Below are 17,830 nucleotides of genomic sequence, written 5' to 3'. Positions count from 1 at the left end.
ACAGCTACAGGAAATGATTTAACATGATTCCAGGGTCAGAAATCTAGGTGCACATTGGCTGTGCCAAACAGAAATTGTGTATGCAAGCCAACCCTAAACTTTAAACCCAAGGTTCCCATTATAAAATAGCAATAAGTGTACTTGTTTCATCTGTTTAACCTGAGAATTAAATGATCATATAAAGATTAAAACCGTGCTTATTTTTAACTTCTGAAATAGTTTTCTATCATTGTTATTATGATGATAATGATTATCACAGAAATTATTTACTTAGATGTTGCCCTAAAGAAGACACCTAGATGGCCCATAGAATTGGGAAAAAAATGCTAATGGCATTTATTATTAGGAAAGTAAATATTAAAATCAACTCATACTGGTGAAGATAGCTTACATAAAAAAATTTAGAAAAAATAAGTACTGGTGAAGATATGGAGATAAAACAAAATTGATGCACTATTGGTGGGGAAATCAATCTATGGAAAACAGCATGCTGAATCTTTAAATAAAAGTGCATCCTACAAAACCACTTCTAGGCATTTGTATGGAAGATGTGAAAAACAGAAATTCAAAAGAATAAAGCTTTTCTGTATTCATAACTATACTCTTCACAATACCCAAAATGTGGAATCAACCTAAATGCACATCAGCATACTGCTGCATTAGATCTCATGGGCTATATACTCAATAGAATACTACCCAGCTATTAAAAAGATCTTATTATATCTTTTGGAACAAAATATATGGAACTGTAAGTGATTGTGCTGAGGGATTCTTCCATAAATGAAGAATGAAAGACAGCTACTTGATGGTTTTACTCATATGTGAACTATAAATTTAAATAAATGAACTTGTAAAAAAGTAATAATAATCAGACTCTGAAAACTGCAGTAGCTTTTTTTTTTTAATATTTACTTATTCCCTTTTTGTTTTTATTGTTGTAGTTGTTGATGTTGTCGTTGTTAGATAGGACAGAGAGAAATGGAGAGAGTACGAGGAGACAGAGGGGGAGAGAAAGAGAGACACCTGCAGACGGGCTTCACCGCTTGTGAAGTGACTCCCCTGCAGGTGGGGAGCCAGGGGCTCGAAACAGGATTCTTAAGTGGGTCCTTGTGCTTCATGCCATGTGAGCTTAACCCACTGAGCTACTGCCCAACCCCCTGCAGTAGCTTTTAAGTGGAACTGGGAGAGGAAGTGGAGAGATAGGTAAAGTTATATTTGGGGTAATAATACTGAAAATCTGAAGATGGGTAAAGTAGGTAGTATACATATTTATATCGATACAGAAGCTCACTCCTCAAATCTTCCACTATTGTAAATTAACAAGCTTGGCTTTCATCACATTGGAGGAGATTTCAGTGTTGTGTCTTTCCCTCTCTCCCTCAGTTTCTTTGTTTTTCTAATTAACATAGTTCAGAGTGTTAAAGCATTTCTAATGACAAAAATACGTAAACTAATGTTACACCAATAAAATGTTATTAGTTTATCAGTCAAAATTAAAGATGCCAAATCCCCCAAATCATTTGGGATTCAACTATGTCCTACATCTAAATCATACTTTGCTTTGTAATTGAAATACAATTCCATATCTACCTTCATTACTTCTGTCAAACAAGGTAATCCAGCTTGGCACATGCAGTGGAAATCTATTTGAAGTACTTAGGTAAGGCTTATAGACATGCCTTGCATTACAACTGACTAAGGACTGGGCTAAGCCACAGGAGGAGTGAATTATATCCTCTGCCCTTCCCAATAATCAATGACTAAAACAAAGACAGATAGTCAGTGTGAGCCTCAGTTTCCAAAAAGCATGTGCTTGGGAAGGTGACCTAAAATTCTCTAAATAGCTACTCCACTTTAATTTTCTTAAATATGCCAGTGTTTTCATTGTGAAAAATGGATAGGGATGATAACTAATAATTTTATGAGTGTATACAATACATTGCTTACATTTCAGTCATGATACCAAAATGGTGGCAAAAAATTACAACAGATGATAACAAAAGTATTGAAGATGGGATAAATATTAAGAATATATATATATCTATATATATATTCTTGTACATTTCATAAGTTAAGCTGAAAGAAGGTTAAGGTAGTTGGGAAACAAGAACAAAAAAGAATTTTTAGAACAAAATGAAAATTGTGTGGTGGCACACTAAATATTTGGATAATCATGGGAAATAACTGTAATAGTAACCTATTTTCAGTTGGCAGTGTAATTCTTCCTTGAAAAATATTATTAAGGGGCAGGGGTAAATAGTATAATGTTTATGCAAAGAGACCCTCATGCCTGAAACTCCAAAGACCCAGGTTCAGTCCCCCACATCGTCATAAGCCAGAGCTGAGAAATGCTCTGGCAAGAGAAAGACAGGGAGAGAGAGAGAGAGAGAGAGAGAGAGAGAGAGAGAGATGTTTAATGAGTCATTCTCGGTAAGAAAAAGTACACATTGATGGTTAGATCACTTATATCTTTTGAACTTTTAAGGTCAGGGAGCAGGAAATATACATCTCTCCAGTAACTATATGCTGTGCTTACACTGCTAATTTACTACTATTAATATGACTTTCAGTAATAACTTCAGGAAATCTAATGATTATTTTTTTTATTTCTCTCTGAGGAGAAAACATACCAAAGCTCTATTCCATAACCAAAAGTATATATGTAAAAAATTTAATGGATCAAGAAAAATAGCTACAAAGTCCACAGACAAGTCAAAAAATGTATTGACCAAGTGACCTCCTACATCAACTGGCAGATTTCATTATGTGCAGAAGTACTAAAATACATTCATAGATCTCTTAGTAACTAGGGCAGTGGTAAGCAAAATGTTTTTAGAGTTAGCGCTCTTAAGATAAACTTAGGGTCTCATGACATAGAATACCTGAGAAATAAAAATACTATTTTTGTTTAGCCAATTGTTAGGGTAAATCTAATATACTCTTACAGAAAACTAAAAACAAAGCAAAACACATACTAGATATTTAAGGGAAGTAGCTCCTAATATTGGCCTTGCTATGGCCTTGAATAAATTGAAGATCCTGACTTTGTTCTTCTATCTCTTTCTCCCCCGCCCCCACCCTCTGTGTATGTGTGTGTGTGTGTGTTTCAAAATGGAGATAATAACATTAACTTAACCAAATTGTGGAAGATTTAGATAATTAAATACATATATGACCACTAGTAATATACTTGGAATGCAGTAATTTCTCAAAAATTGTTTTTTATTATTTTGGAAGACTAAATTTCTCATTGCAAAGTACAAATGAGAGATTTCTCCTCAGTTCTATCTGAAAAATCTGAACTCTGAAATCACTGTGTCCATACTTCTGTCTACCCTACAAGTCAAAATGATACATTCTGCTTTTTACTTGTCTGACTCAAAGCAAACAAGCATCACATTTAACTTGCAAGCTGTTGAGAGTTCCACTGATCAGATCTTCTTACATCTGCTAGAAAAATCTTTAGATCCACCCTCCAAATTCATACCCTAGCTAAAGTCAGGTGTATTCAAATTTATTTCTTTTAAATAAAGTGTTCTTTTACTCTAGAACATAAGTATATTTTCATTTCTACCTGTGTCACATAAGTAAAACAACTACTAACATGGTCAAATAATAAAATTAAATATTCTAGTTATGGTATTTCAGATAATATTTGAAGAATAAATACTGAAGGAAAACACTTATTTTTGTAATTTAGAAGAAAAGAATATAAATTCTATCATTTCAGTGCATTGTTTTAAAAATCTACATTATCATAATAATTTTGTAAAAATTTTAAACCTTATCTTTAGCTATCCAACAACAATAAAAACATACACAAGTTTTGTGGTAGCATTTATATCTTAAGTTGTATTAAAACACTTTTTGTGTGTGAATTCAAAGATTCTAGTAAGAATGGAAAATATCTTTAACGTCTGTATTTTCAGGGATCATTAAGCAAAAACACTCAAATTTATTTCTGTGCTTAAATAATGAAACATTTTAAGTTTACCATGCTCTCAAGCCCTCTCTGCAGTTTTTGCTAGGTAAGATTATCAGCCATAATGCAACATGACCAGAGCTATTTATAGAGGTGTAGGTGACAGCTGTTAACTAGTGGGGCTTCTGGCATAGCAAAGAAGAGTTTCCACATGCAAAATTAAGAGAAACTTATTCCCATTACCCCAATACATAAATCTCTCAGTTCCCATACACACTTATCTGAGCAGATATAAAATTATGATCAAGACAGTTATCTGAAGCAACCTTTCAAGTCAACACATTTGATTGTTGATGTGACTGTCAATTCCTACCCAGCCCCCACCCCTACTGGATTATGGTAGTAATACCTTCAGCGGTGATCTCTGTCATGGTGGTTGGAGAAAGGAAAAGGAAAGTGCAAAATGCTAGTCAAGTGGCACTTCGTTGAATACTTTAGGATTCAAGAACTCTGACAGGACTTCTGTGTGGAAAAAGTGAGGGCTCTTCGTTTTCCTGGCTGGTTCTGTTTCTCCTTTGTTGTCTGGTTGAATTTGTCTCTTCTCTGCAGAGTTCTTCCCCTGGAAACAACCTGAGCCCTTTCCAAGCAGCACTTGTGGCTCAGCAGAAGTATCAGCTTCAAACAAAAATAGCCTCATCTCCCTAGGACTCTTCAGCACTTTTATTTTGGCACTCTTGGAAAGAACACACACACACACTCACAAACACACCAGCTATCCAATTCCATAGAGGAATAGGCAAAAAAAAAAAAAAAAAAAAAGTCAAAAGAGCTAAAGAGTATTGTCTAAGCCCCCGCATTTTCCCTGGGATAATTACAGATCTTGAAGTCCGTGTCAGAAAACATGACATAAAGAGTTAAAAGTAATCTTATCCGTGGTTGCTCAGATTTATTCTTAGTACCCTTACTGCTCAGAACATTCCTCTCCCTCTTATTTGGTTGTGGGGAGGGTATACAGTGTCTACCAAGAGGCAAAGATGAATATATTCTTAAGCTTCTTCCTCCCTGCCTCCACCTCTCTTTAAATTGACTGCCTATTGGTCTAAACCCACTTGGCAAGTGTAGTTATTTATGTAAGATTACACTTTAAATCACAACTATTAAATCACAAAACTTCCTTTTAAGACGTGAAGATTTTCTAAACACTAACATGATAACTGATTGGAGAAAAATCTAAATTTATCTTGCAGCAATAGACATGAAGTTTACAAATTCAGTTCAGATTTTAGTGAAAGATTTCAACTTTTTCCTACCTTAACTTCAAAAAACTAAAATAACATGGATCCCAGTCATGAACAATTATTCAAATTGGTTGATTAGCATTTCACCTTCCCATTTCTAGGCAGGTGTTAATGAGCAGAGAAATATTCAATAGTTCATGGTTGGAAGAAGGAGAATCAAAGGGCATTGATAATCACAAACTCTAGCCAATCTGTGAATAATCAAGGGTCGACTATATTTACCTTTTAAGTTATTTTCGTATTCGACCCAATAAATTCTACTCTTTTAAACTTTTATCCTTAACTCACTGCCTTTGGTTCTCAGACCTCCTGAATTTGCGTGATACTTCAGAGATCATAAAGCAGTTACAAATGTGGTTTGAATATTTCAGACTCCTCCGAAGAGAACTGTAACATCTATTCCCAATGACCTTCATGTCAGCACACTTGTGTCTTCATTTGTTGCTCCAATTCCTCATACAATAGGGAGAAATCACTTACCTTAGATGAATAAATAGATTAGTAAATAAACTCAATAATTCACAAATCAGGCAAACATTCCAGGTAACATTTACAATTTCTTATAAAAGTTTGTACCTAGAATTAGGTCAAGAGTTTTTTTCTTTCCCCTACAAATCTCTTTTTCCAAGAGATAAGACTTGTGGGATATACTTGTTGACATAATGACTAATTAAAAATTAGAGCCCCAAAGCAGATGGAAAGAACAATTTTACATTTATTTTTCTTTCATATGTTTTGTCTTCCATTGCATTTAACTGAAGAAGAAATATGTAACTCACCGAGTTTAAATGGGTAAGGACCTAAATATAATAAGTTAATTTAGAGGATATTGGGAACATTGATAATGATCCCTAGGGCCATTTGATTGTGTTTACTTTCATTTGATGAAATTACACCATATGATCTAGAATTCCTTTGAAACTTTCACTTGATAAACTTACTTTCAGAATCACAAGAGAAGCCCCACTGACTATTAGTTCATTAATCTTACTTCATCTCAGTTACTGCTCACTTTATTTTAAATTGTTTTGTGATCTATTACTGTCATGGAAAATTTCATTCTGTCTTTACGACTTTCTCCAAATGACTTGTTCTTATTTCTTTAGCCAAAGGTTGAAAGTCATTCCATAGGACTGGCTTACCATCTGATTATTTAGAAATGGTGTAATCCAGTTCGTTTCAAATAACAGAAGACATTCCAGTGCAATTAAAAATGTTCCTCTCTTTAACTCTGACTCATGAATAGCTGATATGCGATATCAGACTTATTTCCACACACACACATTTGACATTGTCTAACATTTTCTCAATTGCCTATCCATCCCCTCTTCATTTAACAAACACAATAGATACTCCTTCCTTTTTCCATTCCTTCAGAGTATGAAGTTTTTTAAATAATTGTTTTATAAATCTATTATTTATTTTTTGGATATAGACAGAGAAAAACTGAGAGGGAAGGGGGAAGATAAAGAAGGATACAGACAGAGAGAGACCTACAGCACCACCTCTCTGCTTATGAAGCCTTTTCCCTGCAGGTAGGGACCAGGCTTTGAATCTAGGTCCTTGCACATTGTAATTTGCACTTAACCAGATGTGCTACCACCCAGCCCCTCTGAAGGTTTGATTATTACATTTGTTGAGTAATGTAATTAAGATGTAAATGGTATTTATTATTGCCTTACTTATAAATAAAACCAATTCCCCAAGTTAGTGATTCTTCAGTTGGTGTTAAGTAATGATGATTCGTGTAGATTAAACTATATCATTAATAATAAAAATAATTAAATTAGGCAGCAAGATGGTGATGTGATTTTTAATCAAAATAAGAAAATGCCAATATCCATTAAAGCATTGTCAAAGAAAAATATATTTATTTATAAGAGTGGATCAACAGGCATTTTATTATTTTATAAGAAATATATTTATGTTTTTTATAAGAAGATATGAAATAAATCACAGACTAATTCTGAACAACAACCCGGTCTTCAGACTCAAGGTCATTGTGATATGTTATAGAGAAGAAAGCAATTATTAAAATTATATTCTTAACAGGAACAACTTACTATTGTAGGTTCTCTTAGTGTGGCAGTGAGCAACAATCAAACCTTCAGAGGGGCTGTGTGTGTTGTCTTTTTATCCTTGTGCAGTTTTCTATCTGTAGAAGGGTTTTCAGTTTGATTTAGTCTCATTTGTTTAATCTTTAGTTACACTTCTCCATGGAATTGAGTCTCCAAATACATCTGCGTTTTTACTTTTCTACAATATTAGGCCAGTGTCTCCTACGTGTTTATAATATCAGGTCCAGTATCCATATCTCTGATCCAGTTTGAGTTAATTTGGTTTGATGATATTAAGGGGTGGTCAGTTTTTATTTTTCTACTTGTGGCTGAAAACTATTGGTCAATTTCACTCATATATGATACATAGATAATTCAAACACACTAACACGAAAGAAAAGAAAGAGAAAAAGTAATAGTTAAAATATCTCAAAGACATTGTTAGAAACATCATGGTTGTGGTGGGTGAGATGAATACAGAACTTTGGTAGTGGGTATGGTGTGGAAAAATACCTCTGTGATATTATGTTGTTGTTGTTGTGACCAGTGCTATTGTTGGGGCTTGATGCCTGCATCATGAATCCACCACTCCCTGTGATCAATTTTCTTTATTCTTTTCTTTCTTTCTTTCTTTCTTTCTTTCTTTCTTTCTTTCTTTCTTTCTTTCTTTCTCTTTCTTTCTTTCTTTCTTTTATAGGGCAGAGAGAAATTGAAAGGAGGGGGGAGATAGAGAGGGAGTAAGGGAGACATCTGAAGCATGCCTTTACCACTCATGAAGCCTCCTAGGGGAGGACAGGAAAGAGATGGGCAGTGGGAGCTTTCTTTAGGGTAGTTTATGTGCTCAACTGGGTGCACCACTGCCCAACCTCCTTTAAGGAAGTTTGTAGCAAAAGCAAAATACTGAGACGTATTTCGAATTTAGAAGGAGACAAAAGTTAAAAGTTGGTGATCTCTTTTAAAGATCAAAGAATATTAATCATGTTTATCTTTTAAAGGAAATGAATGAGAGATTAATAATAAGATGAGAAAAGGTGAGATATATAGAGAAAGTTTTAAGAAAATGAAAGGAGTTCTGGTGGATAGTACTTTAAACAAATATAAAAAGAAATAGGGCCCTGAGAAATAGCAAAGTGATTATGTGAAAGACTTCCATGTCCAAGACTCTTCAGTCCTGGAACCTCAAGTAGGGAGGGAGGGAGGAAGGAAAGAAGGAAAGAAGGAAGGAAGGAAGGAAGGAAGGAAGGAAGGAAGGAAGGAAGGAAGGAAGGAAGGAGGGAAGGGAGGAAGGGAGGAAGGGAGGAAGGGAGGAAGGGAGGAAGGGAGGAAGGAAGGAAGGAAGGAAGGAAGGAAGGAAGGAAGGAAGGAAGGAATAATAGGCTTGGGACACACCACAACAGTTATGCAAAAGACTTTCATTTCTGAATCTCTTAGGCTCATGTTCAATCTCCAGCAACACCTTAAGCCAGAACTAAGCAGTGCTCTAGTCTCTGTCTCTGTCTCTCTCTCTCTCCTCTCTCTCTCTTTCAAAATAAAATAATTTTTTAAAAGGGAAAGAAATAAAGTTAAATGAATTAAGATCAGGATTTAGGGCAAATATGAATAGTTTAAGTTGTAAAAGGGGAAACTGGAAATTCATGTTAGATTATTTTCCCTGTGAGTCCATGTCAATAATCTGGAAATAAAAAGCTAAAGGTTACAATAACATCCTTGAGAAAGTTCTGAAGATTTCCATAAAGTTATAGATATAAAGACAGACATGACTCTTTTTGGAAATGCAGAATTCTACTGAGATCCCAAATAAGTTTAGAGACCATAAATTTGTATTTCAGACTTACATAAGCTAGGACAATATAATTAAAATATATCTAAACACAAATAAAATAAAATATGCATCCCTGTCAGATTAAGTCTAGAGATGCGTTTCAAGTTAGTGTGCAATAATTTAAAGTCCCAAGATAATAGCAGATCTGTGTTTCCATGTAGCTTTAAAAATTATATGGCCATCTATTACCACTCAAAATTGTAAAAATGAGAAATATTTGCAAGGCCATATGGGTCAAAGCAGTAAGAGATTGCTTGATTTTTTTTTTAATAAGCGAAAAGAGGGAAGAAGATAGGGAAAGAGAGAGACTGAGGACTCAGCACCAGCATTACAGACCCACTGCTCCTGTTGGCTATTTGTTCCATTTTGTTGGCACATGAGGTTAAGCACACAGACCTGCAATGATCTGGGTTCCAGGCCCACACTCCCTACCTGCAGGGGTAACACTTCACAAGCAGCCAAGCAGGTCTGTAGGTGTCTATCTTTCTCCCTCTCTATCATCCCTTCTCTCTCAATTTCTCTCAGTCCTAGCCAACAAAATAGAAAAAAAATATAGCCAACAGAAGCAGTGGGTCTGTAGTGCTGACACTGAATCCAGCAATAACCCTGGAGGAGAGAGAGAAAGAGAGAGGGAGAGAGAGAGGGAGAGAGAGAGGGAGAGAGAGAGGGAGAAAAAAATAGAGAGGGAGTGAGAGAGAGAAAGAGATAGAGGGAGAGAGAGAGAAGGAGAGAGGGAGAGAGAGAGAGAAAGAGATAGAGGGAGAGAGAGAAGGAGAGAGGGAGAGAGAGGGAGAGAGAGAGAAGGAGAGAGGGAGAGAGAGAGAAGGAGAGAGGGAGAGAGAGAGAGAGAGAAGGAGAGAGGGAGAAGGAGAGGGAGAGAGAGGAGAGAGGGAGAGAGAGGGAGAGAGAGAGAGAGAGAGACTTGCAACACTGCTTGTGATGTTTCTTTCCTTCAGCTGGGGACTGGGGGCTTGAATCCAGGTCTTTGTGCATGGTAATACATATGCTTAACTGGATAGGCCACTGTCTGGCCCTGAGAACTTGATTCTTGGTCAAACATAATTGTGGGGGATAGACAGGGACTGACAGTGCACACTACTAAATTCTTAGGCCATGGCCGGTGCGCCACTATGTTCCACCGCTGGGGAGCCAGAGACGACCCAAACTGCCCCTGCGGCTACAGACAGACTATGACCCACATAGTCAACGACTGCCACCTCTCCAGATTCAAAGGAGGTCTCGAAACTTTACATCAGGCTCAACCTGATGCTGTTAACTGGCTACGGAAGAAGGGCAAACGCTAAAAGAAGAACTAAATTCTTGTCACTAGAAATAAACTCTATCACAAGACTATTTAGAAGTTTTCCTTATCTATATTTCTTGTTAAATGGATTAAGCAAAAAAGTGGAGACATATACAGTTGGGCCAAAAACTTTACGTTAGTGTAGTCTTAAAGTAAAAAAAATTAGTGTGGCCTGGGAGTTGGCAAAGTGGAAGTTTAGAGCTCAATCCCCATCATAGCCCCTGCCGGAGGACTTTGGTTCTCCTTCTCCTTCTTTCTCGATCATTAACAAATAGTAAAATAAATATTTTTAAAAGGATAAATTATAAAATTCAAATAAAGTAAGTATATATAAAGATCAATATAAATATGACAAATTGGGAGAAAATAAATGATCTAAAAAACTTTTATATAAAACAGAATCTAAGGATTCCAATGCATACTTATAAATGAGCACTTTTTTTTTTACATATAAAATGTGGATTACCCTTAATTTTTAAATGCATGAAGAATTGTTACATATCATGAATATTCATTTGGATCAAAAACAGGGACATGTCTACCAAGAATTAAGTCATTTCAAATGACTAAATATTAGGAAATTTAACTTTCCTTTTTATAAGCAGTTTTTAAGTATATGTTCATCCAAACCTCTGTTTTTTTTTTCTTTTTCTTTCTATTTGAGTGTGGAAGCAAATAACACATGAATTTACCCCTACAGAATATTTCATTAATTAAAATTAAAAATGTATTTTGACAGTTGTCATTGATAAATGACTTTGAGAATATGAACTGCTGTATAAATGTTAAATGTTCCCATTCTCATGAAAACCTCATTTCACCTTAAAGCCCTATCTGGTTTTGCTATTCATTATTCCTTTCAAGTCAGAGCTTTACATTTTTAATATTATAATTAATTTGAATATGATTAGATGTTGTCACAACTGGAAGCCTGTCAGCATCCTTTGACCCCATAATGTGTATTCACTCATATTTTAAATACCTTATTTTTATTCTTAATCTCTTTTAAAACAAAACAGAACCAGTTGCTGGTTCTGTCTTTAAAAACTCAGTTTAACAAAATCTGTTGCTATTTTCTCACTCCTGACTCCTTTATTTAACAGAAGTTATTTTCTGTCTTACACGCCTCCAACAGTGTCAGCCTGACTACCTGAAAACTAATGCATGCAGGATTTGCATTAGGAAAAAAGTACATGTTTTGTCAACTTTACATCCCACACAGAAATTGGGGATTCTAAATTTAAATATAATTTTAAGCCAGCAAAAATTGTACTTCATGTCTGGAATAAATCAGTTATGAAAGACACCAAGTATGAACAACTATATGCCATCAAGCTAGAGAACCAGGAAGAAATGGATGATTTCCTAGATACCTACCAACTTCCAAAACTAAGTAAAGAGGAAGTGGATAACATGAACAGGCCCATCACAGCCAATGAAATTGAAACAGTTATCAAAAATCTCCCCCCCCAAAAAAAGTCCTGGACCAGATGGTTTTACAAATGAATTCTATAAAATCTTCAAAGAAGAAGTAATACCTTTACTTTTAAAAGTCTTCCAGAAGATTGAAGACACTGGAATACTCCCTGCCAGCTTCTATGAAGCTAACATTACTCTGATACCAAAAGCAGACAGGGACACAACCAAAAAAGAAAACTACAGACCAATATCTCTGATGAACATAGATGCTAAAATACTGAACAAAATTCTAGCCAACCAGATACAGCAGCATATTAAAAAGATTGTTCATCATGACCAAGTGGGGTTTATCCCAGGCATGCAAGGTTGGTTTAATATACGTAAATCAATCAATGTTATCCACCACATCAACAAAAGCAAGACCAAAAACCACATGGTCATATCAATAGATGCAGAGAAAGCCTTTGACAATACAACATCCCTTTATGATCAAAACACTACAAACAATGGGAATAGATGGAAAATTCCTGAAGGTAGTGAAGTCTATATATAGCACACCTATAGCCAACATCATACTCAATGGCGAAAAACTGGAAGCATTTCCACTCAGATTAGGCACTAGACAGGGCTGCCCACTATCACCATTACTATTCAACATAGTGTTGGAAGTTCTTGCCATAGCAATCAGGCAGGAGCAAGGAATTAAAGGCATACAGATTGGAAGAAAAGAAGTCAAACTCTCCTTATTTGCAGATGACATGATAGTATACATGGAAAAACCTAAGGAATCCAGCAAGAAGCTTTTGGAAATCATCAGGAAATACAGTAAGGTGTCAGGCTACAAAATTAACATTCAAAAGTCAGTGGCATTCCTCTATGCAAACACTCAGCTAGAAGAAATTGAAATCTAGAAATCAATTCCTTTTACTATAGCAACAAAAACAATAAAATACCTAGGAGTAAACCTAACCAAAGAAGTGAAAGACTTGTATACTGAAAATTATGAGTCACTACTCAAGGAAATTGAAAAAGACACAAAGAAGTGGAAAGATATTCCATGTTCATGGGTTGGCAGAATTAACATCATCAAAATGAATATACTAGATATACTAGATATACCCAGAGCCATCTACAAATTTAATGCTCTCCCCATCAAGATCCCAACCACATTTTTTAGGAGAATAGAAAAAATGCTACAAATGTTTATCTGGAACGAGAAAAGACCTGGAATTGACAAAACAATCTTGAGAAAAAAAGAGCAGAACCGGAGGCATCACACTCCCAGATCTCCAGTTGTATTATAGGGCCATTGTCATTAAAACTGCTTGGTACTGGAACATGAATAGACACACTGACCAGTGGAATAGAATTGAGAGCCCAGAAGTGAGCCCCCACACCTATGGACATCTAATGTTTGACAAAGAGGCTCAGACTATTAAATGGGGAAACCAGAGTGTCTTCCAACAAATGGTGTTGGAAACAATGGGTTGAAACATGCAGAAGAATGAAACTGAGTCACTGTATTTCACCAAATACAAAAGTAAATTCCAAGTGGATCAAGGACTTGGATGTTGGACCACAAACTATCAGATACTTACAAGAAAATATTGGCAGAACTCTTTTCCGAATAAATTTTAAAGACATCTTTAATGAAACAAATCCAATTACAAAGAAGACTAAGGCAAATATAAACCTATGGGACTACATCAAATTAAAAAGCTTCTTCACAGAAAAAGAAACCACTACCCAAACCAAGAGTCCCCTCACAGAATGGGAGAAGATCTTTACATTCCATACATCAGACAAGAGGTTAATAACCAACATATATAAAGAGCTTGCCAAACTCAACAACAAGACAACAAATAACCCCATCCAAAAATGGGGGGAGGACATGGACAGAAAGACACCAAGTATATAGATTCATGTTGTCTTGGTAAGGACAGTAAGTGACGTAAGTGTTTGAATTTGAAAAATAATGTAGAAAATTGCTCTCATTTCAAAATATTTCACACTTTAGGAAAGGTACTTACAAACAAATGAAAGCATCAATACTATCATTTAAAAACTGACTTGAAAGTTTATTGTTAAAAGGCTAGTGATGTTTGGAATACAAAAGTCATTTAACAATTGGACTGCAGTTCTCTATCATACTCATTAAAGATGTTTTTGAAGACTATGTCTTTTTGTAGGAACTGCTTGCTTAATCAAAGAATCCTCTCCCAACTAGATATAGTCTTGAATCCTCTCACTAATGGTTTGCTTTCCCCGCAGTCATTATAATTTCTCCTACTTGGGCCATGATGATGAGCAGAATTGTCAGGAGCTGGGAAAGGAGTTGAAAGGACAGATTGCCTCACTGGAAAGGCAAATAGGGCATTTCCAGCGCCAAACTTTAAGAACCTTCCAATACAGTTTATGGACTGCTGCATCTCTGTGTACATAAATGCTCAACATAATAATCTGCAGAGACAATCAATTCTAGCAATTCACTATTTCCTCAGAACTACAAAAATCAGCAGTTACTTCAGCTGGTTCACATTAGAAGGATATATAATTTTGTTTTTGCTTTGGAAATGTTGTGGACTACAGATACGTTTGATTTAGTCGTTGATTGCATTTACATTCCAAGGAATTAATCTAGCACCATCATACTTCTTTAAAAAATGAAGTTTAAAAGCAAAGAAAAAAATGTTATTATAAGAAAAAAATATTAAGCTCCTATTCACAGATGGAATGCTTATTCAAAAGTGCAATTAAGTCTAGAGGTGTCTAGGATATGCATGCTTATAGTTTTAAGGATCTTAGATACAGATGAAGCTGATTTTTTCATCTTGTGAGGAAAAATATAGGAGTCAAAAAGTAAACTAATGTGCCTACATTTACATAAGTTATTATAGAGCAATGTAAATAGAATCCAATTGTTCTTATTCAGTTCAATGTTCTTTACATGGGTCCTTGATGTTCTCTCCCCCCCACCCCGGCCTTTATTTAGTCATTGGGAACCTGAACAAGAACCTCAAAAATCATAAATCCCTATTACCTCTTGTCTATTCAAATCCTAAAAAAAATAAAAAAAGAAATGGTTGACATTATCACTCCTTGAGCCTATAATATCTAAACAATATCACCTATATTTTCTCTGTTTTCAATTCTTTTCTAATTTTGACATTTGCTTCTTTCTCTCCTGCTTTACAAAGATACTTTCCACTTAGAAAGGTTAGTTATGAGCATGACTAAAAAAAAAAAACAGACAGACAGAAAAAAAAAACTCACATATTCATTTAGATCATCTAATATCATGGCTCTATAAGAAAGAGAGAGTAGTCTTTAGCCTATATTACTATGAAAGAATTACAGGACTGGACTCTTAGAGGTATAGTTTAAAATCACATCATATTCCTCTATCTTTGTGGCAAGAGGAATGATGCACACAGGCCCAAGTCAATATGTTTTGACCTGTTTGACAAGAGCTATGATTGATTTCCTCACCAAAAGCCTCCAAATAAGGATTGCAATGAGGAGAAGCAGTTCTCCAAATAGAAGAATATTATCAGAAGATAGTCTAGAGGAGTGATAAGATGACCAAAACAGACTGTAGAAATGGAATGCAAAGGACAAACCCATACACACATTTTATCGTGTGTGTGTGTGTGTGTGTGTGTGTTTGATTCACTATGTTTCACATATGAGTGAAACCATAAAGCTGCATTCGCCTCTCCTGTCTGAGGATCTAAGCAAAAATCATGTCAGTTGATTCATCTCTAAGTTGTGAGCAATATCATTGATTTTTCTATGTAGCTTTTAATAGTTCTGAGCCCAGAGTTGAAAATAAATTTAAGTAACCTATAGACATCATGGAGAAAACTATAAATAACTTATCTTTAAATTCTATACACAGATGTTATGATGGTGCCATCTATCTTGAAGAAAACATTCTGATGTGACCAGGGGCACCAAGAAAGTGAGCAATAGTGATAATTTTTGGATAAAAATATGATGTGATGAGTAAATGACTCATATGTATTAAATTTGAGGACAAAGATAAGAAATAGTAATAAAGAATATAATATATTCATGGAATATTGAAAGAAATTGATATTAATGGGAAAAAAATCATGATGAGTAAAATGTCAAAAGTGCCAGTGGCAAGTATGAAGACACGATAAAGGCTAAATATGATCCAGACATTGTTTTCACTGCTGCTACACACATTAATTAACTTATTGCACATTCAGTGTTATAGGTAGGTTATATAATTATCCATTCTTTCACTTAGAAGGAACTCATGTCACAGAATATAGTAATTTTTCCTAAACTCCCCCATATGGTATATGGCAAAATGTTATTTCAAGCCTAGTTCTAGCTTCAGCGGTCATTCTCTTAGAAACAGACCAATACTTCACTACTGTTCGAAGTATTAACAGATGCTCTCAGGTTGTGCCATTTGGGATCTCCACTAATATTACTCTAGCTACTTCCAATGAGCATGTGACTTCCATATCATCTATTCAATGATTATAGTGTTGGGAACAGTGAAAAATTGAGCTGGCATAATAGGGCATTGGTTTACCATATATGCAGTCTAGGTCTGGCCCTTTATGCATCGAAGAAAGATTTGGTGCTGCAGTCTCTCTCTCTCTCTCTCTCTCTCTTCCCCTTCTGTATCTCTGTATCTATTTTTTGTAAATTTTAAAAGAACCATGAAACATCAAAGGAAGAAAATTAGTGAAGTTGATATATTTTGGACCATAGAAATTATAAATTTTCTTTCTTTTTTAAAAAAATTACTGGGGACTAATGAATTACTATAGGCCAATATTTCTGGTGAACATAGATGCTAAAAATACTGAACAAAACTATCCAACTGTTGTTTTATCCGGGTTGGCTTCACAGGCGGGTAACAGAGATGACCATAGACACGCGGCTGGGCCGAGAAGCTGTATATCTTTATTCACGAACGGGTAAATCACCACACCATGTGCTTTTCTCCATCATCCTCCCTCTGCTGCTCCTGCTGGGACTCTCCCCGTCCCTAGCATAGGGGGCAGGGAGAAAGAGGGGCACGAAAGTAGCAAGGGGCAAACCAATTCTTCTCAGAGGTTGGGGGGAAGGGAACATACCAACAATTCCCCCTTCTGTTTTTAACTAAATGACCACAGTATCAGGGGTGTGAAGTGAACAGGAACATATATCGTATAGGCATTTTCAAAAGAGAAACTGGCACAAACATGGAGACACATGTAAGCAAGTAACAAGAACCAGTGTGCTGCCAAGGGAAGGCCTGAGGGGGCCATTTTTTGCCTCTGGGCAAAACTTTATCAGTTAAAAAAAAACATTTCCTGCCTCTGGGGGGTGTACTTGCCTCGAAGGGCATTTTTTTAGCATGGGGGCGGGGAAGGGCCTAGAGTCCCAAGGCATGGCTGCAGTCAGTCTTTGAGAAACCCAGCAGCATAAGAGGAAGCTGCAAAGTGTCCAAGAGGTGTACCAGTTGAGTCCGATAGAAATGCCAGTCCAAAGCAAATGTCCACAGAAGAATACCAGAGGGTGGAACGTTGTATGAGGAAGGTCAGCTGCTGGAATTCTGCTTTTCTGTAGAGAACTTGACAGCTGCAATTTATTTACTATGAAACAAACTTGTATCAGGTTAGAAGTTTATCACAATTGATAACTATTACAATTAGAAGTCTTTTTTTAAATTTTTTATTTAAGAGAGGATTAATGAACAAAAACATAAGGTAGGAGGGGTACAACTCCACATAATTCCCACCACCCAATCCCCATAGCCCACCCCCTCCCATGATAGCTTTCCTGTTCTCTAGCCCTCTGGGAGCATGGACCCAGGGTCGTTGAAGGTTGCAGAAGGTAGAAGGTCTGGCTTCTGTAATTGCTTCCCCGCTGAACATGGGCATTGACTGGTCAGTCCATACTCCCAGTCTGCCTCTCTCTTTCCCTAGTAAGGTGTGTCTCTGGGGAAGCTGAGCTCCAGGACACATTGGTGGGGTTTAGAAG

At 35.9% G+C, this 17,830-nt stretch overlaps 1 protein-coding gene across 7 annotated transcripts in view; it reads right to left on the bottom strand.

The window, feature by feature from the left end:
- Positions 1–4,863, bottom strand: part of LOC103126218 (triadin) — a 279,909-nt gene extending 275,046 nt beyond the window's left edge. For 3 of the 7 annotated variants that reach the window (XM_060190512.1, XM_060190510.1, XM_060190511.1), the window contains exon 1: positions 4,332–4,860. In XM_060190512.1, coding sequence (XP_060046495.1) covers positions 4,332–4,353 — 22 coding nt within the window. In that variant the 5' untranslated portion in view covers positions 4,354–4,860. Of the gene's footprint in view, positions 1–4,331 lie in introns of all 7 variants that reach the window. The other 4 variants (XM_060190509.1, XM_060190515.1, XM_060190513.1 and 1 more) reach the window with 3 other exon arrangements.
- Between the last annotated feature and the right edge of the window lie 12,967 nt (positions 4,864–17,830).

This window comes from Erinaceus europaeus, chromosome 4, assembly GCF_950295315.1.
Source record: "Erinaceus europaeus chromosome 4, mEriEur2.1, whole genome shotgun sequence".
Lineage (NCBI taxonomy): Eukaryota > Metazoa > Chordata > Mammalia > Eulipotyphla > Erinaceidae > Erinaceus > Erinaceus europaeus.
Note: the sequence above shows the minus strand (reverse complement) of the source record. Positions and strands in the feature narration are given on the sequence as shown.